Source organism: Dermacentor albipictus, chromosome 1, assembly GCF_038994185.2.
Source record: "Dermacentor albipictus isolate Rhodes 1998 colony chromosome 1, USDA_Dalb.pri_finalv2, whole genome shotgun sequence".
Lineage (NCBI taxonomy): Eukaryota > Metazoa > Arthropoda > Arachnida > Ixodida > Ixodidae > Dermacentor > Dermacentor albipictus.
Genome location: NC_091821.1, coordinates 230,623,184 through 230,642,414, shown reverse-complemented (window position 1 = coordinate 230,642,414; position 19,231 = coordinate 230,623,184). Strand labels below are relative to the sequence as shown.

The window sequence follows — 19,231 nt, the reverse complement described above, 5'->3', positions numbered from 1 at the left end:
CGCGTTGGCGGGCTAGTTGGTGCTGTTAGGAATGGCCGTACGGGGTGGCAACATGCCAGCTTTCAGCCCGCTGCACGTGTTCCAATCCCACCAGACGGGGCGCACTTCGAAGAACTGCGAATGGCCGTCAGCCACGTGGCGCGCGGTCAGCTCAGGAATGTGGTACTTCGCCGCGCACGCGGGACAAAGCAGAGTTCTACGAAGCCCTCCGACGTCGGCTCCGGACATTCGAACGCGTGTGCCTTTGTGTGTGTGGGCTCGAACGTGTGAGCCTTTGTGTGTGTGGTTCGAACGTGTGTGCCTTTGTGTGTGTGGGCCGTCCTGCAGGGGGCAGCTAGTTTACAATGACTGGACGAACGTTTCCATCCACTCGGACTCCGTCCACGGAGAATCCGTCCACTGGGACTCCGTCCACGAGGACTTCGAACGGTAACGTCGAACGATGACGTCGAACGATGACGTCGAACTATGACGTCGAGCGGAGAGCTTATAAGCAGCGTTTGCCGGCTGCTAGAGTGTGCCCGTCGTCGGGAGCTGAGTGCTCGTTGTCATGCTCGAAATGTAGTAGTGAGCTGTGTGCTCGTAAACTGTTTGCTGTATGTTAGTTTTGCGGGCTCCATATGGGAGTCGCGCTAGACTGCCAATGTATCTTGCTTAAAATGTAAAATATGTAAATAAATCCTGTTCACCGAGTTCCTCTCTACGACCTTCAACTCCTTCAAATGGTGGCAGCGGCGAGATAGTCCGATGACTCCTACATCTGGTTGACAGCGGTGGGACCGTCCGACAAATCTAATAGTGCGAATCCATGAATACTTTGTTTAGCGCAAAAGAACAGACACAAGAAAAATGACAGGACAAGGCACGTTGTCCTGTCATCTTTCTTGTGTCTTTCGTTTTGCGCTAAACAAAGTATGCATAGTGGACTCACCTTGATGAGGCGGTTCATGGCGGTTGACTGCGATGCACGTACTAAGCCCTCTAGCTCGGCACCTGAAAAGTTTTTAGTAAGGACAGCCAGCTCAGCCAAGTCCACATCAGGAGCCATCTTGCGGTGAGTCCGCATCTGCGCTGTGTGGATGTTCAGAATTTGGAGGCGACCATGCTCATCAGGGAGCCCAATCTCCATCTGCACCTCAAGACGACCTGGTCGGGTCAGCGCCTCGTCAATCATGTCACGACGGTTGGTCATACCAATCACTAGAATGTTGTTCAATGATTCCACGCCATCTATCTTGGACAGCAACTGGTTCACCACAGTGTCATGGACACCTGTGTTTCCAGCCTGCATACAAACATAACAATTGTGCAGCAGATGACTTCAAAACACGAGGCCAGTATACATTGTGTTTTCTACAACTCTTACCACAGAGCCTCGCTGCTTGCATATTGCATCAATTTCATCAAAAATTATGATGTGGAGGCCACTGTTGACGCCCAACTGAAAAGGAAGAGCAAAACAGAAAACTGTATAATGTGAAGGAGCTAAATGAAAACAGTGCAAAGCCAGTGAGTGTACCTTTTTTTCTTCTTCTTCGGCATCCTCAAAAAGGCGCCGAATGTTTGCTTCAGACTCGCCAACATACTTGTTCAATATCTGAGGTCCATTAACTATCTTTGGTTCTCGTCCATTCAGCATTTTGCCAATCTGACGAGCCATCAAAGTCTTCCCAGTACCAGGTGGCCCATAGAGAAGGATGCCGCGGACATGCTTCAGGTCTGCAAACACAAGCACCACGAGAGAATCAGAAATGCATTTATGAAAGTGCATTTATGCCCAGGAAGGCTTTTAGAAGGCCTTGAAGCATTATGGCCAATCAGAAAGACAAAGGCTGCTCAGTCACTTTTGCTCATGCCTTATTTACATGAGACTGCTGACAGGACAGCCATTTATAGATGTGAACTAATTCGGTATTACAGGAACTGTCCAACTAGCGGCTAGCATCGACATGATTACTTACTTTTACATAGATGAAAGGGTTCCGTTGAACTCACCAAGCTGTTCAATAACTTCAGGTGGAAAAACTCTTGAGGCAAATGCCCTTCTGAATATAGCGCTGAACTCCTTGTCCAGCCCTCCAATGCCCATCTTATTAAAATCCCAGTCTGGATTGATGATAGACTGACGAACCATTTTCCTGACAAAAAAACAGTTGTTGAGATGTTAAATGCAAAGTAACTATAAGAAAGCATAGTACAGGACCAGTATAAAGAGCACACTGTGACAACCTAAAATAAAGACTGTCCTATGTAGTTGCATGCAAACTCTTTAGCATGCCACTTTAGATTTACCCTTTGGCATGTCCAGTAAGGTTCACTGTAGAGCCTTCAGCCTTTTCAAAAACCACAGCAGCATCTGGTAACAGCAGCCCAATCAGGGTCTGAAAGATTAAGTTGTAAAGGCGTGTAAGTGCCTTGGAGACAACACACACTGTATGTTAGAAAACACTGCACTTTCCAAATCACCACATGAAAACTACATGTCAAGTTAGAGCAGTAAAACTAATCTCAAAAAGCTTATGCCTGTCAGCATATGTAAAATTGTTACCCTGCAGCTTGCTTTCTGTGTAGTCACTACAGATTGTTCTAACACCTCACTAGGCCACATAGCTAATTTTAGTTATATGCTAGAAGTTGTTACACGCCCTCTAGGGAGCATTCTACCACAATAATTTTTCAAATTGGTTCATTATAAACAGATATAGAAATATGTGAAGTGTCACAAACCCATAATTTCAGGTGGTGAGCTTCACTGCCAACATCGCCTCTCTCGCCACTTGCCCCGTCTAGCCTCCGCAAGCAAAATTTCTTCCCTACGTTCTCCCATACCAAAGCCAGAGGATCGCGTCACATAAATGTCACAGTCCCGGCTTACTTTTTATTGTCTTTCTCACGTTTTTTCTGCATGGTGCACTTCCACTGACGGTCTTGCGTACAAGCCCACAATTTTTTGCATTTGTTTCATTTCGCACTGTGCCCAACTTTGCCAGCTGTGCACAAGAACACCTGCATCGATGTCTGGCTGCTTCTGCAAAATGGATTCCTCATTGCATGCACGTTTGGAGAGGCTGGCCCAGCTCATGAGTCCTTACCGTGATACACCGCGTCGTTGTACAGATGGCACCTGACTAGCAGTAAGGTAAGCCAGTGCCGCATGAACACTAGGACAGACGCGAGTGGATCAAAGCATGATTGCATGCTAGAACACGGTAGAAAATTCTACTCCGGCGGCAGCTGCGTATGACGTGGCTATGCGGGCCCTATCTTGAAAGCAATCTGCAATGAGGACAAAGTGCGCCGAGTGCTAAAAACTTCGTGTGGCTGTGTTCTCGGCACTTAGTTCGCATTGAAGTAAGAGGCAGCGCAAAGGTCAATTCGCTCGCTGCCGCCGCCATGCTTTCTCACTCTAGCTTTTTAACAGCGAGTGTGCGCAGTCATCAAGTGAGATGTGTTCATTTGCTTGTGTGTGCGTGGCACCATGCTTGTTAATTTAGTTAGTAAGTGAATGTTTACAAGTTTATATGGCTGATAAAACTACTATCCTTACTTTATATAGAAGTCTACTAATTTGCTATCACAATCGATGCTTCGCCTTTCAGGCAAAACTGCGACATTTCTTTCTGTAAACTCTAATTTGTCTATTGAAGCAACAGATCAAACAAATGAGTGTTGTTGCCTTGAATAATTCTCAAAGTGTCACTGTGAGTGACGTCACTTGTGGTAACAAGTGACTTTGAGACTTATTCAAGGCAACACCTGTTATTTGTGTAATATGTTGCTTGAATAGACGAATTAAAGCTTACAGAAAAAATAAAACACACAAACCAAATGTCTGCATGTTTTTGCTTTACTTCTCACCGCAGCAAGAAAGATGTACTTCTGTTTAGTCTGCTTGTTCCCACGTTGTGCAGTCGCATGTGCAGACACTGAAACTGTCATTTTCTCATGTGTTCCAGTGTGGGATATCATGTTCTATGATCCACTTGTGTCTGCCTCAGTATTCGTGTAGCACTGACTTATGCCGCTAGTCAGATGTCCTTGTGCACAGTGCGCAATATCGTGTGCTGCGGGAAACGAGACAATCACAACAGCTTGCGTGAGACGCTGTCAGCGGAAGTGTGCTGCACTGCAAAGAAGCAAGGAGAAAGAAAAAATGAAGGCGGGGCCCATGACATATGCATCATGCGATCCTCGAGGTCTGGTATGAGAGAACGCAGGGAAGGAATTTCACTTGCGGAGGCTAGGCGGGTCTCGCTTGGCAGTGGAGCTCACCTCCTGAAATCATGGGTTCGCAGCACTGAAATATTTCTATCTCGGCTATTAATGAGCCAATTTGAAAAATTTCTGCAGCAGAACACTCCTTAGAGGACACGTAACAACTTCCAGCTTATAACCAAAATTTGCTATGGGGTCCGGTGTGGGGCCCTTTAAGAGAACTCAAGCATTAACAGCCTTTTTAGACGATCTGCAGGTGTGACCTGCCTTTGGCAAATGTATACCAATGTAGTAAAAATTTTCACATTTTGTGGCAAATGAACATATAAATTTCAAACCAACTTACTTGATCCTGAGAATGCAATAGTACCAAGTAACACAAACATGTCAAATTTTAAAGAATACTATGCCCAAGTCCTTCACACATGAAAAATCTGACTAGTACCAAAATTTTAAAAGCATCACATGACTGCAAAGAAAGGTATAAAGCAATGAAAGTGTAATTTCAAGGATCTAAAAACATGCCAGTGCACCATCTATACCAATAATAAAGAAACATTACTTACAGTCTTAGGTTTTGACGGTGGCCTAGGACTATCACCCTTTAGGTAATCCAAGCTTGCGACTGTATTAAAAAAAAAAGTTATTGAGGCAGAAAACAGAAAGAAATTGATAATTCATTACTGAAGACAACAAAATTATGCATGAAAAGTCATCACCAGTGGCTTTGTTTTATACGTAAGCACTGTAAAAATTTTAGCCAACAAGTTGCTCTTGGCCTCTCAAGTAATGAGCATACAATGATGTCATCTCAAAGTACAGCAGGTAGCTTCCCTTCTCAGTACAGTGCCCCTTTTTTCCAGTATTCAGTGTCATGATATGACAAGTATCTGCAAGCAGAACTGCATTCAAATCCTTTACATCTTAAAGTGGCCAACTATAGAGTTGAAACTCTCACTAAAACCTATGATGTCAAGGTGGATGACTGGACTAATTGGTAATCCATAATGAGCCTGTACAGCTAAAGAGGAAACACAGGGGGAAGAACCATGGGAACAAGGCAAGTACAAGGCAACACAGGGAGCAAACAATGTTTTCGTCCCCATGTTGCCCCTAGCACAGTACAGGCTCATTCTGACGTCAACTGGATGTTGCTATTACATGCAATGTTTGTGGATAACTGCTTAGACAATCTTAGACAACTTAGACACGCTGCTTAGACAATCTTTTGTCAACAAAAATGCAATATATAATTCATAATGACACAATAAATACAAACGAAGGTAGTCATGAAGATAAGCTAAACAAGATATATTTCCACAAGATGGGTTTGATCCTCACCTTCCATTTCTTTCACGACAAGTTTCAACAGTTTTTTGTCTGAGAACTGGTATGCCAGCTGCAAGAAAACAAGCAAGCAATCCACTGTCAGCAGATAGTAACTACTATGCTTCAAAAACAAGCTTTGTACACCAATTTCAGACAATCCAAAATATCTCGCCAACTAAATAATATTCCCCAACATTATATAGCCAAAATGGACTACAGTTGCAATTAGGTTAATAATGAGAGAAAGAAGAATTCACTTCACGTTTTGGTTCAACCAAACAGTGTCTTGGCACAAACATAAAAAAAGTCCTTACCGTTTGACCAACTGTGAATGCCTGTTTTGGAAACTGCTGCACAAAGTCCGTGGACATCTTATCAGTGTCATATGGATCCTTTGTGGTGCTGTTGGAAGATGGGGCTTAGTCAAAATCTATCGCTTCTGCAAAGAATTCCACCTATGCCACATTTATACAAAAGTACCTAATACAGTACATTGCTTACAGCAAAAAAAAGAGTAGACTGAGGTGACATGCATCCATGCACATGTGGAAATGGAGGCATAAGTAGGTGTCTCAACTATACCTGCTTGTACTTTTTAAAGCAATTAAGCCCCATATGCCGATGAAAGCACCTGAATGCTGCAAGCAGGTATGCATGGCAGCCAGTATACTTTATTTTTTTTTTTCCCAATTAGCTAGATATTAAACACTCAATCAGCTTTTGTGTACTAACGTGAGAATCTGTGTTACAATTAACCTTCTGCGTGACCTTCAGAATCCTACTAGATATTCAATAACTAGCAGCATGTTTCCTCCTGCACGGATTCTTTTTCACCTCTAATAATAAAGTCCCCAAAATTTTTAAAAAAGACCATAGTCTTTCTTTAGAAACACCTTACTTCTAATATCCAACAGTGCTGCTCCTGAATACACCATGAATGAATGGGTTCTACTAACTTGGTACTGAGTGAGAAAGAGGCCTATTATTTCAGTGGTGCCTTTACCATCAAACTAGTTAGGCACTTTTTCACTATGCTGCAAATTTAACCCTTTAAGGGTCAATGACGTAAATATACGCCGCCGCGAACAAGCCCAAAAATGGCCGATGGCGTATATTTACGGCGCCGTCTGTCCATTTAAAAAGTGCGCCAATTTCCAAACTTTTTCTTTTTTGTCATGTGCTGCCACTATGTGGGAATACAGGGAATTTTTTTCGCGCACCTCCCTCTCTCGGTTTTTCTTGCATGGTTTGTTAGAGCTAGTTTGCTCCCGCGCGTCTATATAGTACCATTCGCGCATTGGCGTGCACACGGACGGGCGGCGGTTTGGGTTTTGTTCCGTGGGCGGTTTCAGCTACCTGCGCTTGCAAAAGTGATGGCTATCTCGTTACTAATCGCTCAAAGGGCGACCACCTGTCTCACACTCGTTTAGTGCTCACAGGGCTGTGCATAGGAAGGATGCCGCTGTGCATGCGTTTCTGTTGCTTCTTTTTTTTTTGGACACTCGCGAAAACGAATTGCCTCTGGTTAGATAAGATGAAGATTAGCGGAAGTTTGTCACACGTTTTGCTTTTTTGACGGGCACACAACCAAACAGTTTTCTTGAGTGCGTGCACCTACGCAGTTCTATTACGCTATGGATGTACATATTAGTGTAAGAGCAGGGACATTTGAGTCTTGCAAAATATTCTCGTGTGCGCATTTTCAAAGCCTTGAACTATGTGTATAAAAATGCATCATACGTTTCATTTTTATGAGTTTATTTCCTTTCTTATTGTTGTTATTCATGAATGAAGAGTACATATATACCAACTTAAGATATGTTTTTCTCACTTTATGGTCACCCTAGAAAAATTACAGTAAATTTTTTTCAAAATAAGTCCCGAAAAAGGATTGGAATCTGCAAAAAAAAAAAAAATCGAGCCTCAAAGGGTTAAGGTGCCTGAGGTTGTTGCCAACTGACTGATCAACATGGGCTAGACCTCAAAACTGCCTTTACATCTCCCTCATTCTAACACTGAAGCCAGAAAGCAAAGCTTCACTAAACCTGCAGTTTCACACCGAATGCAGAGCATTTCCCACACCATCATCTTTTCCCCCTTCACAGCGCCTATTATGAGTCGTATACAATGTGAAAAGCAAAAAAAAAATTGAAGTGAGTGACCTAAACGATGCCTGTCGTGAAAGCGCCAAAAGAAATGCAATGAGCATCTTGGGCACGGTAATATGCATTTCTGAATACGGGGTTCACCAAACAAAGGCTTGAGAGCAGCACGCTAGCACTGCGCAAGTGCTCTGTCACGTGGCTTTTTGAATATTTCGCTGGCTTTCTTTGCAACCTCGATAAAAGGGCTACAAGAAACGTATCATATAGGAAACAACTTGATCGGTGGTGTCTGAAGGTGCTCTACAAATCTGCGTATCGTACTTAGGATCCTCAGTCAATAACTAAAAAGTTGGGTAATTAAACTTTAGTGAGTTATGGGGAAATAAAAATTGTCTGAGTTACTATAGGCTATTGCGAATAGTATGTGTCCGGTTCAATTCAGTTCCGACACACCATTCATTTTTAAATTCTTGGCTCAAGTTATGTGGGACACCCTGTTTATGGTAGCACTAGCATGCCACCATCATAGCCTCATAAAATAGAAGCTTTCCCTCATGAAGGCCAGTACCAATGGCGAAACAGAAAATTGTTAGTTTGACCCAATAATTTTATGTTCTAAGCAGTCAACTACAAAAAAATGTCCGATCATATAAAATATACATATGACTGAACATATATATATATAACATATATAACAATATATAACATATATTGAACAGCTTCCATGCTAAATTTTGTTTGAAATACAAGTGGATATGTCATGGCATCAAAGTGTTAAACTGTGATTATAAGGTCAGAAAAACTGATTAGGCAGCTACATTCAGCACTCACTTTTTCTTTTCAAGGAAGTCAGTTTCAAGAGTAATCTTTGCAATGTATTGAGTGTTTGGATCGAACACATATGGCCGGACATCAACCGTCTGACTGACAGAAAGCTCTGCCCATTTTCTCTGTAAAAGAAAAATGAATGAGAGGGGGGGGGGAGAGGGTTAAAAGAGATTATAATGTGTAACAAAATCAATTAAAGTATACACTCACACATGGGGCCGAAAAAATTCTGAGTTTACATGCTTATATAAGACATCTGAATATTGATGCAGAAAGAGAATAAAACAAGACACATCACCACCAAGAGATAACAGTTCATAAAAAAAAATCTGCAATAGAAAAAAAAAATGAAGGCAGCACACTAGTAAAACTAGTAAAGACTGTCGCATGTCCTGTTTAGACAACCAGCTCGGCAGTAAAAACAGACAACAAAAATACTAGAAATTGAATACAAATGAAATGAAGATTTCATGTCTACTTTCTTATGAGACTAATATATCTTCTATAACCAGCATCACATTTGCTTTCAAGATGCCAGTCATAAAGAGAAAATTCACTTGTAGGCACTTATTTATATAGCTGGAGAGAGGAGAGCCACTGCTGAAAAGAGTAGCTTGCCTCCTCACACTATTGCTTGACATTTAATCTGCTTTTATGTTGGCTACTAGTAAATCCTTTTTAAAAATTCTTGTCATATAATACCTCTGTCACATGGCACGTGAATGTCACTCACAGTAAATGACATTCATACCGAATGTCATTGCGGTCTTGCGTTCCCTGTCTACAAGGGTATACAACATGGCATTCGCAATTGATGGCAATGTTTATCGGCACCTTGCTAACACAGGCATATGGCAATCGACACGTATACTTTCAAGTTGCACTTAGCCCTGTGCAAATTGGTGAGGTGGTTTTCCCATACTTTCAGCAGTGCGCGTCTCGTCATCGGTCTAGTGCACTTTTCGCTTCTCATTCTCTGCTGATGAAGCTGCAGAGTTGGCTTCCGAAGGGTGGATGGGCTTTAGCGCGGCACCACTTTGAAAACAACATGCAGAAATGAAAAAAAAGAAAAACAGACGAGTGTTTGTAAACATGGCTGACAAGAGGTGCTAGCGTCAAGTCTGAGACTGGGACCAAGAATATAGTCGCACAAACTACTTCCACTATCATGCTGTACGTCATAACATTAATAAAAAGTTCATAACAGCAATTATTACCACCTTTAATTTGATTAAATTTTGTTTTAACTTATCGATTTCGTGATTTTTTTGCCAAGCCCCTGTCCTCGAGGTTACATAAGTCGCGCTTGTATGAGTTCGGGAAACTCATTCAATGGGCAAACGCCATTAGCTGTGAGTGTCATTCACTATGCCCGTGTAGAAGCAACAATAATGACATTAACACGTAATTTAATTTACTGCAAATGACATTACACGTACCATGTGACAGGGGTATAACACTCCCTGGATGGCCATTTAAAACTCCTAGTGTATAAACAAAATATCCGATGGGGTCAGTGTACACTAACCAGTGTATTTTATAACTCAGGATTTCATTGCAAAACTACAACATGTAGACCACCTACAGCTGCTGATGTATGCAGTATGCGGTGTTGCTCTTGCAGTAGTGATGGCTGATAAGAGCTACCAGCTTTTATCCCAGCCCCCATTGGAATGCATAGGACCAAGAAGTTTCCAACTTAGTTTCTCATTACACAGAGTAGTTATGAGGTGCCCATTTTGTGAGAATGTTTCTCTTACATTTCAGAAGAGGTCGCAAAACAAAGCAAGAGCCATTTCAAACAAGATATATTTTTAAAACAAAGTCTACTGGCTGAAGCAATACCCCCAATGTGTCTACACCATTGAAAGGCCAATTGACAGGTGCTTCAACAATGTTTCATTTATTTCTACAATGATTAACAATGCAGAAATTTTGTAAACATCTGCTCAGAAAATGTCATAAAATTAGGAAAATATCAATGTTAAGAGAGCTGATTCTAGAAAATATCAGTAGGCAGAAGCACAATATGGTAACGAGTTGGGAGCAATGGAGCGCACCAAGCAAAATTGTAGTGCCAAGGTTAGACAAGTCACGAGCGGTTTCAAATTTAGGGTATTTTATTAATCACAGAGCACGGCACTATACACAGACATGGCCCACCGTGAATGCAATTTTATTCAACCTTGTTTTGCAAAAGCTACATGTTGATCGAAGCAGATGCTGAGCCTTTACTTTGCCAATACACAGATACACAGTCTGGGGATGAACACTATGCAAATACACATTGAGGAATTGACAAAATGAATGCATACTGCCCAAGACACAGCAACGGAAATGTTGGCTAAATCATATGGCAGCAAACTAGCAAGGGATTCAATGCACCTGACGTCGAGAATGGGCCACTCACTGACGAGAAAATGTAAATAAAGAAATAAACTGCATGTATAACAAAAGGGCACTATATGCATGCAGCCATGGACACATATGTTCCTTTCTTGGACACTGATACAGACACACAAGCTTTTCCATAGAAGGAACACTTAATTGTAAGCATGCATGGTAACCACTGCATAGGATGTATTCTGTGAAAATCATTTTCGGCAAAACTATTGCCTTTGCATAACGTAATGCTCAACCAGCCAATCAACGCGTGCCTGACTGCCAAGGCGATAGTATCGCTGAAAGTGTATCCCTGAAAGTGATCGTTGCAGAACCTCATGACAATGTTTTTTTTCCTTTATAAATTTACATTTTTCCTTTATAAATTTACAAAAGCTTGGCGGGCTCTTTGGCTCTAGTGCATTGCACTCAGGTCGTTTCGCACATTTTTGACGGTTAGACAAGCAACAGAGCAAGAACAGATGCTGCTCACAAAGATAACTGCTGGCCTTGTTTGCTCTTTTCTTGGTGATGCAGGTTTGTCGTATTTGCATGATCAACCTTTAGCGTTATGAAGAGGAAAGCTATCTCCTCAACGAACTTCTCTGGGCGTTCATTTGTTTATCTCATACTGCTCCAAGAGGCAGCAAGCTAAGCGTATTGTGCACCCACTATGTTTTTCTTTGCTTACCACCATGAGGGGAGATCGTAGCCGAGTGCAGCCGTGTCCCTCACACAGGCATCGGCTGTTTCAATTAATGCTACCCAATTGCTGTTAAAGGAAACTACTTTAGCCTTGTTGCATCCATAGTGATATTAGTAAAGAATATGAGCAGACTTTGTTATCACAAGAAGTTGGCTGCAAATGTTTTTTTTAGTTTTAGCTGACACTCCTGAATACAGCTCCTTATATGTTGCTGCCATTCCCTTTCTTTTTCAGTGAAATCTTTGCTGTGAAGAAGCATGCAGATAATTAATAATATGCAAGTTTTAAAATCACAATGTTTGGTATATTTTCGCATTGTGGGTAAAAGCAAATCCCCAAACAATATGCAGCCGCCAAACTGAACTGTAGCAGATGATGGTGACAGTAACTCCCCAGCTTTGCACAGCACCCCTTTTAGGTAAACTTGCAGTGAATTTATGTCCTTCAAATTTTTCTAATGTGATGATGTCTAGATTTTTCTGGCACAAGGTCCAGGAGCCAAAACACTGCGGCTTGTGGCCAAAGAGCTGCAATTAATGTGCTCTATGAAGAACTTGAGGACCCACACCCCAGTTCCTCTTCTATAAAATTAGGGTATTTAATTTTTTCTTCTAGATGCAATAAATTTTAATGAAATCATTGAAATGCTTGCCAACTTAGTGTGTGCAGGCAGTCAATTGAAGTCCAATAGGAAAACTAAGAATAAGAAAACTAAGAACTAGGCCTAAGGCAGAACTTCTTAATGATGACCTAGCCAAAGTTAAATGGCAACTCTGGCAATTTTTCTATGTCAACGGATGTCAATGGAATTCGCTTGGTGCGTATCTCGGCACTCTTCCATCATGTCCTCAAAAAAGCAAGTTTGAGAGTTCTGCAGGTTCTTCACAAATGAATTTTGTTAGTTAACTCGAACCACCAGTCTTGCCTGCTCCTCAGCTACTGGCCACATGGTGTTATGACGTAATCAGCGGAAAGCGCAGAGCATGCTGGGAATGAATGGCAGACGACAATGTTGAGGAGCCGGTGATCACGACAGTGTTTGGTGTGAGAAGTTGCTGTCGCGAGAAGTTACATTCTGCGTTTACGGACAAGTGATGGGTGGCAAGTGGTGTTGTGTTGGCTGCATGAACTTCAGCCCTTGCCAGCCTCAATCACAGTTTGAGACAATGTTGATTGCTTTCAGCCGAGGTTAGGCCTATCACAATTGCAGAGTTTGTGTGTCTACGCTACCAGCGAACGTGAGCAACTGACCTGAAGCTAATTAAGCCATTAGGATGAAGAAAACTGCTTTTGTAGTTCAGTTTTGACCATACAGATTTTAAATAAACTGTTTCTTTCGCGACAACACAGCGCACTATCAATATCGGTACGTTGCCATTCTCCAAGGCTGGCAGTCGCACTCACCAGCACTGCCCTAAATTAAATGTGACTATGCCCAGGGGTGTATTTTTACGTATTGTTAAGCTGGCTTATTATTTAGCTCCCAAGTTGCACTGTTTGCCTCTTATCTCAAATGGGCAACAAGTGGAAGCGCCTTCAATACAGCAGCTTAAACAAGCATCTCATTTAGCTGCCAAAGGTGTCAGAGAGAGAGAGAGAGAATCAACTTTTGTGCTGAGCCCTAAGTGATGGTTGGTGCGCGCTGGCACCAGATGGGGTGGAACCTTCTTCTCAGGTCCCATATGTGTCCAGCAGTTCCTGGCCCCTAGCCGCCAGCGCGAGCTGGGTCGGTAGGTCGGGGCTGGACAACAAGGTCTCCCATCGCTCGGGGGGGTTGGGGCCGGGGAGGGTGGGGGGTAGGGATGGTGGGGGGTTCTTGAGCTTAGTGCACTCTGCAAGGATATGCGCTACAGTGCCTTTTGACCGTCTGCAAAAAGGGCATGAAGTGTCATGCTCTGTTGGAAACATCTTATGCAAGAGCACGGGATGCGCTAGCGACCCCGCTTGCGTGCATCGCACGATCGTTTGCTGAATTCGGTTGAGTTGCGGATGCGGACGGGGAAGCCTACATCTGCCGCTTCTGTACATTTGCGTGATTTCTTTGTAGCTTGTCACGGGGTGCGGTAGCCCTGGCTCGTCCTCGGCCCGGATCGACAGTTCTCAGGCATAGTGGTCGGCGAGTGCGTTGCCTTCCACTTGCGAGTGAGCCGGGACCCACACGAGCTCAACGGCCCACCCCGGTGATTTGCATTTGTTGAGGATCGCTAGTGCCACAGAAGAGATGTTCCCCTTGCGGTAGCTTGCGTAGGCGGTCTGGGAGTCTGTGACAACGGTCCTCACTCCCGGTTGTGCAAGTGCGAGGGCCACGGCCACTTCTTCTGCTTCAGCTGTATTTGTCGTCCGTATCGACGCGCCTGTGACCAGTTTATCGATGGTGGTGACGACCGCCGTTGCTCTGGTTCCGTGTTTCCAAAGGTGTCAGTACTGGCATCGGCGTATCAATGAGAAAATTATGCGTTCTCTAAATGAACAATCATATGAGCAAAGTCTTAACCTATGTCTACTTCATGGAACACATGAATTATGGCACATAAAAAGAATGTGAAAAATGATAAGTAGGCTGCATAAAAATGCATACTATGGTCTCCTGCTCGCTGTTTTCAAAGCTGTCTGGTCACTCGTACCAGCGTGGCTTGGAGTGATGCAACTGTGCTGACATGCACAAAATCATTGCTTTTTGCTATGTTCAGACATTATTTGATGTCACTGATGTGCAGCTTGCATTATATTTCAAGCGAACGATGAGTGGTCGCTGTACCATGCCGTTAAACAAATGCACCGGCCAGTGCTTTGCACACTCAGCGGCGTTTTGAGAAATTGTGCCCTATATAAATTGACATACAAATCTGGAAACCAGTGCTTCACAAGATCTTACAGGGAGTATGCTAAATGCTCCCCTGAGAGGTGGTAAAACATCTGAAATAACAAGCAGCACGTATCAAATCAGTGGTGAGGGCTACTTTTGGTCTTCATGTTGCAGCGCAATGTGTTGCACTGAGCACTGGCTCTCATGGCGGTGTGCTTAATGCAAACGCGATTCACGGCTATTGAATTTATTCGAATCGTAGCTGTCATTGTTTGACAGGTCTAAAGAGCTGGTGCAGCTGACACTGTCACCCGAAGACATTGTGCCGATGGTCTGGAGTGGTCACAAATCAGCTGAGCGTCTGCTCTTCACCACTTCCGTTGTTCGCGCTGGCGAGACCGGCATGTTTTGGGCACTTTCCCTGCTGATGAACTGCTTGCGATGCAACACGAAGGTGTTCACTCAGCTGCCCTGAGTCAGGTTTCAGTTTCATTTTTACAATTTCTGCTTATTTAAAATTATTTTCAAATTTGCAGTACAATTCTACTATCAGATGCATGAATGGAAGGTGGTCTTTGGAACCGAAAAATGCCACTACCTTGACATGGTCAAAACATCACTGGAGTTGCTCTTTAAGGCACAGTATACGATGCAGAGGACTATGTGCTTGGCAAAATTTTTAAGTGTGCTATTTTCTAAAGCTTCAACAAGGTTTCCCCTACAGCTTCACAAAGTTTCAGCAGTGTCACCTGAAAGGTGAAGCATTGATTGGGATAAAGTATTAGACAAATGCATGAAGTAAGAGTTGTAGTTTCATTAGTTGCATACATTGCAGTAAATAATCATCTACTAATTAAGTTAACAAGCATGGTGTCACACGTGCACAGGCAAACATAACAGACGCTCATCACAATGCTGATGTGATGAAGAGCGGCCGCAGCGCCCAGCTAACGCTTCGTGCTGCCACTAGCTTCATTGCATCTCCAAAGCTTGACTTCCAACACCAGGCGAGCAAGAACACAGCGCACACGAAGTCGCCAGCCATCTTGGCTTGCCTAACCTTTGCATCCGCCACAGATTACCTCTAAGATAGGGCACATGAAGCCAGGCCATGTGCAGCGAAGGCTGAGAGAGAGAGAGAGTACTGTGAAGAGGAAGACGCACCATTTTTGTGACCCTTTAGGAAGCAGGGCTCAGCACCTGGCTGCTCTGCCTGGCATGCTCACCTGCCCACTCAGAGTACACTCACCCACACAACCCCCTTGTGCGTACTACACTAGGTGAGTGGTAAAACGGTGCGCATCACGCCACCATCCCTCTTGGCTCACTCTCAGACGCTTTCTCTCGACAACATACAGCGTGCGATAGAATCTTATTGCACTTGGACTTTATACAGAACCCCAGGGTGACAGCGAAAATTTTCCTAGAGTGTTCCTATTGTTGCTATGGCAATAAAAAGAAGATGTAATCTTTCAGCATGTTTTAAGTCAGAACAGATACCCAAAATAAACAAAATATAGCTATTTTTTGGCTACTATATCCACCTGCACAGTACAGCCAACATGCTACAATCAAGCAAATGCAATAGTACCTTTCTTTCTTCACTGAAAGTGAACAAAGGTGTGAGCTCATAAGCTTAGCACAGTTTGCTCATGTTTTGCTCAAACAAAAAAGTATAGAAGCGCAACACATTTAAAGTGTACAAATTCCATGGTGGTCTGTCACAAGTGGCACAGAAACCATGCCACTGTAATTTTGAGAACAAGAAGAAAACAGAAAAAACATCCTGATTAATGAAGGCTTTAGTGTTACGATGAATCAAATAGTTTTGATAAATGCTGCATTGATTAAAAAGATAATACACATTTTGACAGAAGAAAAGCTTATTCATAATAGCATCTTCACTCTCCCACAATATTTAGTGGAAGACCTAACACTCAATTCAGAAGGAAATGTACTCCCCTAAGCAAGAACATATGGACCAGGGATTCCCTGATTAAAACTATTTTCTTTACTGCCCATGAATGTATGCTGAAATGGAGGACCGCAGTCCATTTTTGGCATTGCAAGCTTTCCCATGCACTCGGCGATTTCAGTTGGTGCGTCTGAATAACAAGTAAATTCAGCTTTTTTGGCAAGCATGTGGTCCATATACTTTTGCTGATGGGTGTGCATACAAACTAAATGGAGCTTGTGAAAAAAATGAGAAATGACACAAACATGTTAGAAGCTCAATAATGAAATGGGTAACAAGTTACATAGCACAAAACTAACCCAAATGTTGAGGCATTTAAACACTACTGCAAACCAGAATTGAAATGAACAACAATGAAAACAATAATAATAAGGTTTAATACCACACAAAGTGCTGCAATTGGTGCTCTAAATGATGCAGCTTTGGCCAGGAAATGTGCATTGTGGAAGTACACAAGCTAAACACACTTCCAGAATGACTAACTGTACTGTACTGTGTGAGTAGGCTAATTAAGCTCACTTTGACAGCAACTGTTACCAATATTTGGCGAGCTGGTGGGTTTAATTTACTGCTGCTGGCCTATTACTCAATCTTTATGTGCTTCAGAGCATTAAAAAAACAACAGAAAAGCTATAGCAGTAGAAAAATCCATATACTCCTGACGTTATCACCTGATATAAATGTAATGTGATAGCAAATGCAAGATTCTATCAATTGATGATCTTCCATTAGGCATTGAATGAACCTCCAAGTTTCCCATGCAACACAGTACAAAACATCTGTGAGAATCCCATGCAACTTCATTCACACTATCTTCATGTGCAGCATTTTAGAGTAACTTGTATGATTAACAGTAACTTTCCTAATAGCAACAGTCTATAACAAGCTACATGCATGGCCAAAGTTGTTTTCCATAAACCAATGATTCAATTTGATGTAGTAGGTACAAGTGGAAGATTAGTTTGATTTTGCTGCCACCTTACAGCTCGTAACACCAAGTCCAACTTTGTGCTGCTTCCTCCAGGATATCGCATTGATGCAACTCCCTCTCAGCCGCAGCCTTAGCATGATGAATAGTTTCCCATTCTTCTGCCGTCATCTTTACAAATGACACATTTTCAATACTCAAGCGACTTCAACCAAATAAGTGGCACATTGCTTGGGCATTTCAACCGCCCCATATCCCCACACCTGCTTAAGCCTGGTGATACTGTCTTTCCCCCTCCACAGCAGCTACCCACTTCTTTGAACATGATCTCCGTCATGCAAAGGTGGTGCATTAGGAGATGTGATCGGCATGACTTGACAAGCAAACAGGCTGATGCTACACTGTCATATGACACCGACGTAACAGACTTTGTCTTCCTCCTCCCAACTTTAACTATTTTTGCATCCCCCTTGACCTATTCTTTCTGTTTGCTTCCAACTTCTCTTTCCCAGCTGTTTCTGATGATAGCCCACAAGTCCTTGAAGGATCCATATAATGCTACTGAATGTATAATGTATCATATAATGCTTATGAATGGTCAAACTTGAATGTTCACTCACCATTGGCAAGCTGAAGCCCATGGTGCCTGGTCTGACCTTATCTGATGTCTTGATAGTGAATACAAATTTGTGGTTTGTTGTTGTCACTTCAACATGCCTGAAAAAAGCAACAGATGTTAGTTTTCACATGTGCGTAATATAGAATGATAAATGCAAAAAGAAAAGCACTTATAACAAGTCATCATCATCATCAGCCTGGCTACGGCCACTGCAGGGCAAAGGCCTCTTCCATACTTCTCCAACTACCCCAGCCATGCGCTAATTGTAGCCATGTTGTCCCTGCAAACTTCTTAATCTCATCCACCCACCTAACTTTCTGCCGGCCCCTGCTACACTTCCCTTCTCTTGGAATCCAGCCCGTAACCCTTAATGACCATCGGTTATCTTGCCTCCTCATTACATTCCCTGCCCATGCCCATTTCTTTTTCTTGATTTCAACGAAAATGTCATTAACTCGCGTTTGTTCCCTCACCCAATCTACTCTTTTTTTATCCCTGAACGTTACACCTATCATTCTTCTTTCCATAGCTCGTTGCGTCGTCCTCAATTAAGTAGAATCCTTTTCATAAGCCTCCACGTTTCTGCTCCGTAGGCGAGTACTGTAAAACATAGCTGTTATACACTTTTCTTTTGAGGGATAATGGCAACCTGCTGTTCGTGAGTTCAGAATGCCTGCCCAAGGCACCCCAGCCCATTTTTATTCTTCCGATTATTTCAGTCCCATGATCCGGGTCCGCGGTCACTACCTGCCCTAAGTAGATGTATTCCCTTACCACTTCCAGTGCCTCGCTACCTATCATAAACTGCTGTTCTCTTCCGAGACTGTCAAACATTTCCTTAGTTTTCTGCAGATTAATATTTAGACCCACCCTTTTTGCTTTACCTCTCCGGGTCAGTGAGCATGCATTGCAATTGGTTCCCTGAGTTACTAAGCAAGGCAATATCAACAGCGAATCGCAAGTTACTAAGGTATTCTCCATTAACTCTTATCCCCAATTCTTCCCAATCCAGGTCTCTGAATACCTCCTGTAAACATGCTGTGAATAGCATTGGAGAGATCGTATCTACCTGCCTGACGCACTTCTTTATTGGGATTTTGTTGCTTTCTTTATGGAGGACGAGGGTGGCTGTGGAGCCGCTATAGATATCTTTCAGTATTTTTACATATGGCTTGTCTACACCCTGATTCCCTAATGCTCGCATGACTGCTGAGGTTTCGACTGAATCAAACGCTTTCTCGTAATCAATGAAAGCTATATATAAGGGTTGGTTATATTCCGCACATTTCTCTATCACCTGATTGATAGTGTGAATATGGTCTAGTGTTGAGTAGCCTT

The 19,231-nt window shown here is 42.8% G+C and overlaps 1 protein-coding gene across 3 annotated transcripts in view; it reads right to left on the bottom strand.

Moving 5' to 3' along the window:
* LOC139054284 (vesicle-fusing ATPase 1-like) overlaps nt 1–19,231 on the bottom strand; it is a 60,463-nt gene that overhangs the window by 37,330 nt on the left and 3,902 nt on the right. For all 3 annotated transcript variants that reach the window (XM_070531033.1, XM_070531032.1, XM_070531034.1), the window contains exons 4-13: nt 17,895–17,991; nt 8,481–8,599; nt 5,859–5,946; nt 5,557–5,614; nt 4,782–4,840; nt 2,293–2,381; nt 1,996–2,138; nt 1,520–1,719; nt 1,367–1,441; nt 932–1,285 (exon numbers count right to left, since the gene is read on the bottom strand). In XM_070531033.1, coding sequence (XP_070387134.1) covers nt 932–1,285; nt 1,367–1,441; nt 1,520–1,719; nt 1,996–2,138; nt 2,293–2,381; nt 4,782–4,840; nt 5,557–5,614; nt 5,859–5,946; nt 8,481–8,599; nt 17,895–17,991 — 1,282 coding nt within the window. The remainder of the gene's footprint in view (nt 1–931; nt 1,286–1,366; nt 1,442–1,519; nt 1,720–1,995; nt 2,139–2,292; nt 2,382–4,781; nt 4,841–5,556; nt 5,615–5,858; nt 5,947–8,480; nt 8,600–17,894; nt 17,992–19,231) is intronic.